Source organism: Nicotiana tabacum, chromosome 12, assembly GCF_000715075.1.
Source record: "Nicotiana tabacum cultivar K326 chromosome 12, ASM71507v2, whole genome shotgun sequence".
Taxonomy (NCBI): Eukaryota; Viridiplantae; Streptophyta; class Magnoliopsida; order Solanales; family Solanaceae; genus Nicotiana; species Nicotiana tabacum.
The window spans coordinates 118,065,070-118,078,253 of NC_134091.1; the positions used below are offsets into that span (position 1 = coordinate 118,065,070).

Below are 13,184 nucleotides of genomic sequence, written 5' to 3' on the forward strand. Positions count from 1 at the left end.
ACCAGTGACATAATTCTAGTTAAACTTGTTTAACAACTTAACTCGATACTTTAGACAATTGACATCTTAATTTAAAACAAAGATGGAACTACTAAAGCTCATTTATTAACACATGAAGGACTAAATAACCAAATAGAGACATAACATTGCTTGAGCTTCCATTTCAATAAGAAATTATTTTTTTTATGAACAATCACAACTCACTTATCAATTAGCGAATTTCATTAAATCATTCATGGATGAACCCTTTTTCAAGAGAACATGCTAATAAACTAAAATAAATATACAAAGAGGAAGCTCAAAAATTGGTATGTTTAACAGAGAATAATTTCATTCATTCAAGATATAAATGAACACCAAAGAACACCAAAAGACAACTCATATCATTAATCAAAACAAGATAAGAAGTGGACCTCAAAAGTTGAATCTAAAACTTTACGGTTTTACAGCTTTGAATCTTAAACTCATTCAGACCGCACGCAAGACCTCAAACGGAGCATCGAAACTCGCCGACGACCTCAACTAGAAACCTCACTAAATTTATTTTCTTCTCTCCCTCCCCTTTTTGCCCCCACATTTCTCTTCCATTTATAGAAAAAAAATTCAGAATTTTCAGTTTTTTTTTAATTAAAAGGAATTCCCACTTCTCATTTTTAAAAAATAAAATAAAATAAATAATTCCCCACTTTTCTTTACTTTTATTTTTTAATTTCTCACTTTTTTTACTCTTAATATATTAAAAATCCCACTTTTTTTTACTTTTCTTTTTTTATTTCCCACTTTTTTACTTTTCTTTTTTTATTTTTCACTTATTTTACTCTTTTTTTAAAATTTTCACTTACTTTTACTTTTATTCTTTTATTAAAAAAAATCAGATACCCTTACTTTATTTTTTAATTCCAACTTTATTTTACTTTTCATTTTTTTAAATTTTCACATTCTTTTACTTTTATTTTTTTAATTTTCCACTTTCTTTTACTTTTTTTTATTAAACAATTTCTACCTACTTTTACTTTTACTTTTAAATTTTATATTTTTACTTTTACTATTTTTTTAATTCCCATCCGCAATTTAAAAAAAAAAATAATAACAATTAATTTTTATTTATTTTCGATTTTTTTAATTTATTTTATTTAAAAATAAAGATAAAAAAAATACTAATATTAATAATTGACCCTTTTAAATTATTATTAATTTTTACCCTATATAAAAAAAAGTAACAAAGCTAAAAAAATATATATTAAATTTCTGAAAATATTTATATAGTAAAAGGTGATAAAAATTTAAATATAATCAAAAATGAGGTGCTGAGACTAAATGCCACTTGGGCCTTATTAAAGAGAACTAACGTGAGTTGATCCCAAAATCCCTTCTCCCCCGCAAGACCCAACTCTTAACATAGCCATGGTTACATGAACCACGCCAAAAATAACTTATCACATTAAAGTCAAAGTTCAATGGCTGAATCCAACTCCGAGAGAGAGAGAGAGAGAGAGGCGAGAGAGAATTTACAGGATGAAACAAATACCTAGAAGAAAGGGATGGCCAAAATTTTCCGCCAACAAGAATATATACCTCATTGTATATATTTGAATATTCTCTTTTACATGTGTTTGGGGATCCTCTTCATTTGCTTTTGGAGGTTGTAGGGGGAGAGAGGGAGAGGGTTTGAGTATTTGATCTTGTTAAAATGTTAGTGTACACATTTGACAGAAAATGGAGGAGTCAGTTGCCCAGCCTGCCAGCAAACGAGAATAAGCAAATTAAGTTAAGAGCTCAGGAATTAAAAAAACACAACTTAAGATAACAATAGTAAACCGAGTTATGTTTTCATGAAAATAACTATCATGAATGAATATTTTTTTCCTAGTGTTAAAATCCCTATTTTCCTAGAAAAGTTCCTCGTGGATATGAATCTGTGATATGCAAATAGCACCATTCAGGGCATCTTTTGTGTTATCCACCAATTGTTAAGTCATACTATATTCTTCAAGGATATAAATAACTATCAAAGTGATAAAATTTTGAAACTGAAACACCAAGAAACAATGGTAAATCTGCTTATTTATACAAGGAAATAAGAAATATGTTGGTATTTTTCAATCTGAAATTAGATCAAACTGTAGGCTGTCAATATTCAAGATTAACTTAGTAATTGGTTGCTAAAGGTATACAGCAAGAGGTAGAGAAATGAATTTTAAGTGACAAATGCATGTGGAATAGTGAGTTAAGGTATAGAATCAGAAGAACAACATACCTCGAATGGAAGAACGACAAAAGGCACGAACTATGATAAGGTTTCCGTACGGGCAATCCCAGAGTGGGGACAACTGTGTGGTCTTGACAGAATCATCCCAGCAGAAGCTCTATATTGTATTCTTTACTAGGTGGTATCAATTTTATTTTGTTTCATATATCAGGGATTGAAAATGCTAGAACCACTGACATTGAGAGCAATTAGAACTGAGATACTTGTGATAACCGCAAGCCAAAACAGGGCCGATTCTGCAAATAAGAGATGTTAAATGAGACAAGTAAGAAATGAGAAGAACTTAAGATTTCCTGGGAGAAAACAAAATTGAAATTTGAACTATCCAGAGCAATTCAATGCACTTTACCTCCGAAATTTTCAGGGGTATCAGAATTTTGCTGTACAGGTTTAGCAGCAGTACGTTGTCTTGATGCTGACACTCTAGTTTTAAAATCATCTACAGTTTTAATATTGCCTGTTTCAGATGCCACGATCCCTTGGAATTCCTCACTGACAATTAACGCTGCTAATAAATCCACAAATGATTCTTTATCTGTTCCACTAGACACAGTCTTTCCACGCTGCTCATATACAGCAGTATCTCGTTCATCAAAGTCGGATAATTCATCATCTGAAGCATCCAAATCCAAGGACCTTGCTTCAATCCTTTCATCTTCCTCATCTTCGACATAAGCTTTATATGTCAGTCGGAGTAAGACCTCTCCTACAGGCCTTGGTCCCAGTAGTCCCCAGCCTCTGATGACCACAATTATGTCTGTCGGTACAGTATCTTCAAGAGATCCCAGATCAACCTAGAAATAGCAGTCATTAGCAGGATACCTTTCAAAAAATTGTAAGTTACCCTCTTTTTTATTCTGTATATCATAAAAACCTCTACACTAATTTTGACCCATTCTCACCTAATATCAGTAAGCACAAAATTATTTCAAAATCTAGCAGTATCCACAAAGTTTTATTAAGTTCCAAGCAGAAGTTTGTAACTTCGCTGATACTTGACTAATATCTGAACTTAGCTAAGAAAAACAAAACAACAGAGAAAGCAAATCCTCATACAATCTAGTAAAGAAGAATTACAACTTCGAAGCATATTTGTTTTATTGCAAGAATCACCTAACATAGCACTAAGCACAAAATTATTTCAAAATCTAGCAGTATCCACAAAGTGTTATTAAGTTCCAAGCAGAAGTTTGTAACTTCTGCTGATACTTGACTCATATCTGAACTTAGCTAAGAAAAACAAAACAACGGAGAACGCAAATCCTCATACAATCTAGTAAAGAAGAATTACAACTTCGAAGCATATTTGTTTTATTGCAAGAATCATCCTTAGCTCTTCACCCCAGAAGTGAAATAAGATGCGTCTTTTTTTCTAATAATTCAAAACAACTTCATCAATAATTGACCAATCAGTATTATTATTTAAGATGGGCTTAAGCCCTGAAGCTAGGTGCAGGGCATGTTGGACGCTTCACCTTGCTTAGGCGACACTTCAATGCAGGTAAGAAAGCATTATGGCATGCACCTCATTGCCCATGTGCTGTCTTGAAGAAGGCAGCACCAAACAATAAATATGAGTGACAATGTGATATGCCAATTGGTAAAGAGAAGACGTAATTAATATGTTAGTAATTATTAGGAAACATAATTTAGTATAAAAAGACTAGTCACTTTATATAAATCAGAATCCTCATCTTGCATCTTTGCACCAGTATATGAAATATGACATGGTTTTCGAATTTGATTAACATAATATTTACTACATATATCTTACTTTATTGTAGTTTCTTTTTAAAATCATTCTCCATATAATTGGTTTGTGTCTACAATTATTTTTTCTTGCATTGTTATATGTTCATTTGAGCCATTCTTCAGTAAAGAACGTGCTTTAGCGCTTTGCACTCAAAGCCCCAGACATTGATGCTCTTCTACAAATTTAACTTAAGAGATAAATGACTTAGCTTTGAGTGTCCAAAAACTATATCCAACTATCTTTATAATTATCTACCATAATCATCACTAATAATTGAAAAAAGAAACGGCAATAGCATCCTTCTTCAAGTTGCCAAAATACAATTAACTAATTTGCATTTTTAGAGGCTGAGCCTTGTCGCTACGGCAACTGTAACCTGTAGGTCACTTGTTCGAGCCATGGAAACAGCCTCTTTGCATAAATGCAAGGGACAAGGATGACTACAGTATATCCAGTCTCCCCCACCCTTGAGTAGTCCGGAGTACTTTGTGCATGGTATAACTGTATAAGTCCTTTATTCATTTGCATTTTCCATTTTGTATAAGACACATCAGAAAACAAGAAATTAGATGGATCACCTTTGAGAAACAAAGACAATAGACGTATGAGTTACAGCAAAAGTAAAATCTGTACAGGATGTTTACCTCTCCTCCCCCAATAGTAAAATCTGTAAATCCAAGGGAATCCTTTGTTTCTATATATAGCTTTTGTTTCCTGGGGTTTGTGACAAACATGTGAAAATCCTGCCAAATGACAAAGAAAAAATGGGCAACAGACTTATGAGTTACAGCAAAAGATTAAGCAACCGGGCCAACAAATAAATCCTACCACTATATCAGGCCAACAGATCTAAATTTAAATCACCTGATTCCATATAGGCTCTCCAGGAGGTCCAATAACAGTAGTTTGACTGTTTCTTTTGCTGCGTATTACTTGATCTCCAAGTCTTAGAATAACATACGGATCAGTTTTGCCTGAATGACAGAGGCCAGGAGAATTTCACAAAGAGAGACATGGAACAATAGAAGAGGAAATTACATCTACAAAAAACATGTAGTATTCATGAAAGAAATGAGGCCTACAAAACCCTTATGTGATAACCTGATCTAAACATCTTATGTGCAAGGCTCTCCATGTGCTAACCTAGCATCTGGAAACAAAAGTTTTTATTTTTATTTTTTTGGTAAGTACCTAGCATCAGAATCCAGGCATGAACATCAATGAAGTCGCTGTTTCTTGGTGGTGGCCAATGTCATCGAATCACATAACGAACATACTTACTGATAAAATTGATACAAAGGTTATATATGTGCACCCAAGCCGTGGTTGGCACTTAAAAGAAAAGACAAAAGGGGAGAGATGAAGGCGACAGTAATTTAATGGAATCACTCATTTCTACCAAACTTTAACTACGAAATTATTTTATATTTGTCGGCGAGCATAGTCAAAAGTCTTCACATTTCCTTCTTCATAATGTGATTTCATTTGGTACTTTTTTCTTAATCAGTGATTTCATCCCGTAATTATTCTATTTGAAATAAGGATGATAAATTATGCTTCCACTGGTTCACTGTGATTACAGCACCAACTATGAGTCCCCAATGGATGGCTTTTATATTCACTTAAAGTAGTTGTTCATGCAATGGAAGTCACGTTGATCTTCGACTGATTTTCAAACAAATACCTTCTTTCTTTTTTCTTTCACCAGATTAGAATATGTACACAACATTTTTTTACTAATAAAAGAATATGAAGAAACGAACTGACAAGCTTTTAGTGTTACAAAGAAGCAAAAATCAGAACTAGGAAAGATTGATGCCACTGATGATAGATGAACAAATTCATACCATAGATGATATAAGAGAGTTTCCTTGCATCAACAAGAGTCACTGATAGTTCTCCAGCAAAGTCCCTGTTTCCTTCTTGCATTTCTCCAGCCTTCACTTCATTTTGACCAGACTTAACATCATTTGGAACAGGGCCAACTGCCTTCCCTTTCTGAAAATCCAAAACAATTTTTTTCGGTCGGACGAAGAGACGAGGTAAATCCTCAGTAAGAAGTTTCTTCAAAAACCTGAAACATCCATAGAAGAAATAAAAACTCACACTCACTGCTGCAGTGGGAAAATGAGATAGTTCCATAGAATATTGTTAATTGAAAACAAGACGGGCAAGAAATCCAGAATGAATATGATGCTAGAACTATCTAGGCCTAGAATTAAATATAAAGAAGATCTGTGCTAAAGCACCAAATGCAACCATTACCGTAGACCATTTCAAATGACCAGAGATTTCCAAAAGAATCAGAGAGGATAAATGGGAAGCACGAGAGAGAGAGAGACAGAAATAATGTGGCAGATTCTCAAGAGAGTCATACATGATTGATGACAATTGAACATGACCCTATAACTTGAAATGCAAATGGTTTTTTTAATTGTAAAACTGAAAGAAGCATATTTGACTGCATAAGGTCGTAGGAGTAAAAGCGGTCGTCGAAAGCATTCTTCAATGAGATGGCTTATCCCCACCAAAAAAAAGGACTCTTCAATGAGCTGGCAATTGGGATAAACAAACTGAAACAGAATACGCATGTGTAATAAAAACACAACAAAAGATAATGGATAAAATACTACTTACATTGATAGAACAGGAATTGCTGGTGTTGCCCAAATACATGCAAGAAAAAAACATAAATATGTGAATATCCTCATACTGGCCACATCAATAAAATCACTCGCCTAGTTTACAATTATTTTAGGTATCGTTATCCCATTTTAGAAACTGTGAAAAGAAAAATAAACAATGGGCAATCAATGATGACAACTCAGTCTCAGTAAGTAATCAACATTTGGTAACTACATACTGGAGATCTCACTTCACAGCAACTCAACAAAAAAGAGCTGGTTTTCACTAATAAAAAAATCAGGTTTTATGGCAGAAGAATGCTAGTTAGGGAGCTGAGTCCATAGAGAAGATTATGCGAGCAAGAAAGAAAACTAGAAAAGAAGAATGCAAATATGTTTCATAATCTTCAAAAGTATACCTAATCGGTGCTAAAGACTCGTATGAAGTTCCTAAAATTACATTACAGTACTCCATACGAATTAACTATATGGAGTTCATCCATATGTCTTAAAGAATATGTTCCAACAACAAAAATTTGAAACCTATGATTAAACCCACAATCTAAACACCTTTTCCACTCCATAAGTCATTGAATGGCTCACTCTTCTCTAAGAATGAGCGCTAACAAAAAGAAAGTCAAAGAGGTTTCACAAGAAACAAATTAAACACAAAAGAATGGTGAAACATTTGTTACACTTAAAAAAAAGAATGGTGAAACTTTTATAGGTAAAATCTTGAATATATCTGCTTTAAAACAGTGTTTAGTATCTAAATCATATGGGCATGCAAGAACAACAACTACGACTCAATCCCAAGCAAGTTAGAGTTAATCATATTCACTGTCCATGTCAAACCATCTAAGTTCATCTTAGTTCAATATTAATAAAATAAAATTAATAGGAAAACACTAGAATATCTCTATATTTTCTTCTGGCATTAAACACCAAGATTCACATTTCGCACATGATTCTCACAGATAATAGCCCTAAAGATTGAAATTCACATACCCATTAGGTTGAACAAACGGAATGGTGACAAGTCAAGCTTTATCTTCGGAAGGGAAACAAAAGCCCAAGAAACCGCTCCAACCCAAGGCTCTGTTTGTATTAATCGTAACTTGACCCAGAGTTCACCATCAATGTCAAAGTTCCGAACACCAACTGGCACAACAATGGGGATAACTCCAAATTTTAGTGACAGCATTAAAAGCATACGAGCACCACCAGTGTATCGGAGACCTATCTGATACCTAGGAAGCATTAAACAATGCACAAATCAGTTGATACATTCAATGAACTTTCACATAACAAAAAAGGTAAGGAGTTGTGTTTTTATCATGTCACTTTGATTGGAGCTAGAGAACTTTGTAGCACAGAGAAAAGTAGAGAAGATCATAGCTATACACATGTTCTAATTTCAAATAATTAACCAAAATTTATGGAGCTGAGTTGAATAATCGATAGTAAAATGAGACAGAGCATATGTGGAGAGCTAAAATTTGGTTGGAGATGTCCCAAAAAAATTACTTCCCTGGTTCAGAAGCAGGATTTTCTGGGTCAAGAGGATGTTTAAGTACATTGATAGCAAACAATGTTCTATGAAGTTTCATAACATTATCCTTCAATTTGTAAATCTATCTGAAACTACCTTGGCACAAAATGGAGGTAACTAATGTATAGCTCCACTACAAACTTTATCGAGAAAAAGAAAGGTCGTAATTATCAGATTCAAATTTCTCAAGGAGCTAATCTAATTTTTTTTTCTTTTTTTGATCACTCTCACCTAGTCTAATTGTTTCTTTAAAAGAGTGAAAACACCACTATATCGAAAGAAAACATTCTCCTCCTAATTAAATGATGTCCCTATATTTTCCTTCTGATTCTAGACGTCAACTGAAACAAGGAACGAAAGCTAAGGAGAAAATATTAACTCGATAGCTTTCAACCAAGATAATTTCACAAGGAAATAGCTTTTCTCTAACTCTTTCCTCCTAATAGAATGTGTATATTTCTCTTTTGAGACTAGACCCCATCTCAATTGAAGAATGCAGACTAAGGAATATATAGCAACTTAAAGGCTGTCAACCAAGGAAATCAAACAAGTAAATAGCTGTTCTAATTTTAACTTCAACTTCTTCTTTTTTACAGTTAGGAGAGCTTTTCTAAATCAAACAAGTAAAGAGCTTTGCAAGAAATGTAACTCACTGCAAATCATTGACTCGACGAGAAGTTCTGCGCTCGACACTCCTAACAGAAAGAGGCTCATCCCCAAGCGAAAATTGCTTAATCTCAACTCTCTCCACATAATCAGGCTTCTTCAAATTATCAATAACAGGCTGAAGCAAACCAATGATCCAATTCTCAATGCCACCTCTATAGACCTTCCACAACTTCCCTAACACCATATTTACCCACTCCACTGACTCTTTCCTTTGCAAATCCTTCTCCAACAACGACGAAAGATTCATTGGGACCCGCGGCCACATCCCCTCGGGGTTCCCTCCATTCCCCCCTCCCTTAGAACTACTTTTTCTTGAAGTCCAAACCTTATCAAAAACAACACCAACAAAGAAAAACAAAGCAAAAAGCCCGAAAACGCCTCGATTTATTGGAGGTGAAGGTAATGGATGCATCACCCCTAATTGAGTCCTTAACTTATCTACAAAAGGGTCTTCTTGAAAACTAGCAAAATTGTTATTACTAGAACGACTAGTAGAAGCTTCTAATTCATCAGAGACACTTGTAGAAGGTTCTAATTCATCAGAAAATCTCTTAATTAGAATATTTCTAGCTCCTCTTGTGGCATTATTTGTAATATGTATATCAAAATTATGGTGGTCTCCACCACCATTCACACAACAAGGCCGAATTGCCCATTTAGTACAAATCCAATTCGAATTCAAATCCAAATTTGAGCCCAATTTCCTCAAACCCCTTCTCTTCCTTGTTGTGAATAGTGAATTGCGAGAGAAATCAGGCGTAATAGCGGAAATTGATTCAAAAACCATTAATTACAAAAGAGCCAGAAGACTTTGGAGCTATAATTAACAGTTGTTGAACTATACAGCGAAGTGCTAGTAAACATGAATCCAAAACTGAGATTGCAAAAGCTAGTACTAGTTTTGCTCAAAGCAAAGGGAATTGAAAACAACATTAGAAGCTATAGAAATTTTAGACTCAGCACACTTAGATGCATCAGAAGTTGAGAAGAAAACTGTGTGTGTGTGTGTGTGTGTGAGAGAGAGAGAGAGAGAGAGAGAGAGAGAGAGAGAGAGAGAGAGAGAGAGAGAGAGAGAGAGAGAGAGAGGAATAAGGAGAAGATAGGAAGATTGAAAAGGCCAAAAAGGAAGAAATAGAAAGTGGACGGTACAAATGTGGTATAGAAAATAAGAATCAGGATTGATCCTGATTCTCATTTGATTACAGGGTATTTTCAAGGCCTCAAAAATTTTGCAATCTGAAACACAAAATACACATTACACAAACCGTCCAAACTCCAAAGTGTGAAAGTACACCCCTTACCCCCCCCACCCCCACAATAATCCAACAGTGAATTTTCATGATGACTGTGTTCCCAATATTTATTTATTTTTACTCTGTATTAAGGCTCAACTAATTTAATTCGCAGCCGGAAATTTTATATCATGGATTAAAACGCTTATTAAAAAAGACTCTTTGATTAGGATTGAAAGAGCGCCGGTAAGACTTTCGGATTAAGATTGAAAGAGTTTTAATCACTCGGCCTCTGCTTGTTGGTGTGTTGTCAATATTTTGTTTGAAAGTGATAATGCATATAGGGGCGGAGCTTTTAATGGAATAGAGGTTCGGTCAAACCTTGTATTGAATGTGAGGCTGCACGTTTAACATTTTTTCGTGGAGTTCAAAGAATATTAATTTAACAAGTATTAATCTCTTCCTATCAAATTTTTTTTTAGGTAATTATGTACGGTCAAAATCGATTCTCGGTCATAAAGACTGACCAAAACGATGACGTCTCGATCAAAGGGTATCCACATAACCAGCTCGGATGAATTTCGAGGTAAGAGCGTCGAGTTTTGAGCTATAAGACCGATCGACGGCAAAACTCGGTATCATTATCGAGCCTGTATCCGAATCGAACTACGAAGCAACTCCGACCGGCACAGGCCCCGAATATCGATGCCCCAAGGCAGAACGGGCTCGAACCAAGACCAGGGGTTCGACCTAACACCAAGCCTGAGCCAGCACCGAGCTCGCCGACAAAAGCCATTATAACCGCACCGAGAGAGAGAATCTTGGCAGGAATCAAGGAAGAGACAAACCACCATGGGTCCTCCACTATATGTATTATTTTATTATGTTGTTATAGATAAAATATAAAAAGGGACATAGATTGCAATAGAATCATCCTCCCATTAAGAGTTCATGTTGCTCATTGAGCCTTCCTATTGATTATTCCCATTCTATAACAAAATACTGGTATTGTCATTTTTTATCATAAGGAATTTACGTATCATTAGAACCCCACCTAAATTCAACGTTTCTCAATTTTCGGATAAACAGTAATAATCTATGAATATTATCATAACAATCAAAAGTTTTACACCCTAATAAGCATGGAGAGTACTAGGAAGTTCCGAGTACACCAAGACCTCAAGAAACATAGCTAAATATACATAAACTAGTTACAAAATATCTGCTAAACAAAACTAACTACACAATTTACTAATCAAAACTTTGCACTTCTTTGCCCTCCTCGTACGCTTGTTAATCTTTTCTTTGAGTTGTTTCTCTATTTGACCAATACAAAATTCTATATTTAAACTAACTTGTCGGAATATTCTTCGGTTCCTAGCTTGCCACGTGTGATAAACCAAAGCATTGTTGCTCTAAACTGCCTCCAATCCTATCAAATTTGTTTGGTCATCATTTCTTGTTAGACTAAACACGTTTCCTTCTAGATATGTGGCATATTATATGCTCCACTAAGTAGTAAGTACAAAACAAATGGTGTACTTTGATACTGTGAAGATACTTTTGATACTTCCATAATTAATTTGGGTCAAAAAGATTCAGCGTTTTGAAATTTATAATGTGCGTTAAAAGTTTTTTCTTTTTTTTTTTCTCAAATGTAATATCCAGTCAAATTATTTCAAAACCAATTGAATAAAGAAAATTATTAATGACAGTGATAGAAATATCATGATGATGAATAAAGTTGGTTTGGTGAAAAAATATATAGTTGTATAAAATAACACTAGAACGTATCAAATTACAATATATGATTTTCATATAATTAAAAATGAGGAAATTATAAAAATCAAATAAGGTTCCCGTGGGCCGGAACCGACACGTTCTGGACTTTCTTACACGGCTCGCCCACCTCCAGCCTACAAGTTAGGTCGTTGACCCATTTGAAAATACTTTTTTGACATTAAAAAAGAAGTATTATTTGGTGTCCTAACTCCTGATATCTTATAAATTAATCAATTATAGTATGAAATTTTAAAATTTATCTCTGTAAACTAAATAAAAATGAAAACTATAGAATAAATTGGAATACCAATTATTAAGAATTTTGGCTTAACAAAGAGCAGAATCTGTCACTTTTAAGTAGCGATTACTTTAAGGGGATCGTTTGATACAATGGTGGGACAAGCAAGGATATCTCATAGAATTGACTATTTTACCTTTAATATGAGATAGCTAATCTTATCATTTTAACGTAAAATTTATCTCGGGATTAGTTAATAATACATATAACCAAACATTAAATAAATAAAATTTCTCCTAATTCATCTCAAGTGGAAAGCACGCTTCCTAAAGCAGTAAGGCTAAAGGCAAAGTGTTTGCCGTGAGTGCTCTATTGTCTAAAAGTCAAACGTAAAAGTAATTTTTTATGGGATACAATTTTTTTGTTACCTCTACTTTTAACTTGAATTATATATATCCAAAAAAGTTTACTAGTATCATTTCCACTTAATCGATCATTCTATAAACTGTTTATATAAAGCAGATATGTAATGTTTTGTAGGAGTCTACTTCCTTAATCTTAATGGAGTCACGATGTACTTATTATCTTGTTTTCAAAATTAAATATTCATCTTAAGCTAATATATTTTCCTGTTTTAGACAAGGTTTAAACAAACCCGAAGCCACGCAATAAAACTTGTATTTTCAATATTAATTAACAGATTTTCCTTGGCTACCTTTTTGGTGATTGTTAAAACTATTTATGTAAAACCCTCTATCTTATTTTATTCCCCCCCCCCCCCTTTTTTTTTTTTTGCCTGTTTATGTGATAAGTGTCACTAGTTCCGTCTTCACAAAGATCAAGATGAAAGAGCTCTATTCATGTACAATGCTTACATATATCGAATAAATATAGTTAAGTGATAAAAAATGTATATAAAACACAAATTTCATGCATTCATTAGTTTGGTATATAACACAAACACCATGTGTGAGGAAGTTTCCCCACTCTGTCATTTGCCCACTTGTTGCAGAAAGCTTAGAGGGAGGAGGAAAGTAACAACTGCTAATAGTAATAACCAAAGGG

General features: G+C 34.0%; 1 protein-coding gene across 1 annotated transcript; it reads right to left on the reverse strand.

Moving 5' to 3' along the window:
• Window positions 1–1,551: 1,551 nt before the first annotated feature.
• Window positions 1,552–10,122, reverse strand: LOC107804902 (tricalbin-1). Its single transcript, XM_016628853.2, has 9 exons — window positions 8,852–10,122; window positions 7,655–7,896; window positions 6,660–6,678; window positions 5,870–6,096; window positions 4,887–4,996; window positions 4,667–4,765; window positions 2,619–3,063; window positions 2,258–2,505; window positions 1,552–1,738 (listed from the first exon to the last, which is right to left on the reverse strand). Exons 1-8 carry the CDS (start codon window positions 9,652–9,654, stop codon window positions 2,417–2,419), a joined length of 2,034 nt encoding a protein of 677 aa, XP_016484339.2. The 5' UTR covers window positions 9,655–10,122; the 3' UTR covers window positions 1,552–1,738; window positions 2,258–2,416.
• Window positions 10,123–13,184: the final 3,062 nt, after the last annotated feature.

Excerpts from the sequence above, each read along its gene's own strand:
- LOC107804902 (XM_016628853.2), bottom strand. The coding sequence starts at position 9,654 with ATGGTTTTTGAATCAATTTCCGCTATTACGCCTGATTTCTCTCGCAAT. Across the intron at positions 7,897-8,851 it reads CGTCGAGTCAATGATTTGCA|GTATCAGATAGGTCTCCGAT; the intron begins GTGAGTTACATT and ends AATGCTTCCTAG. Across the intron at positions 3,064-4,666 it reads TTACTATTGGGGGAGGAGAG|GTTGATCTGGGATCTCTTGA; the intron begins GTAAACATCCTG and ends TGCTATTTCTAG.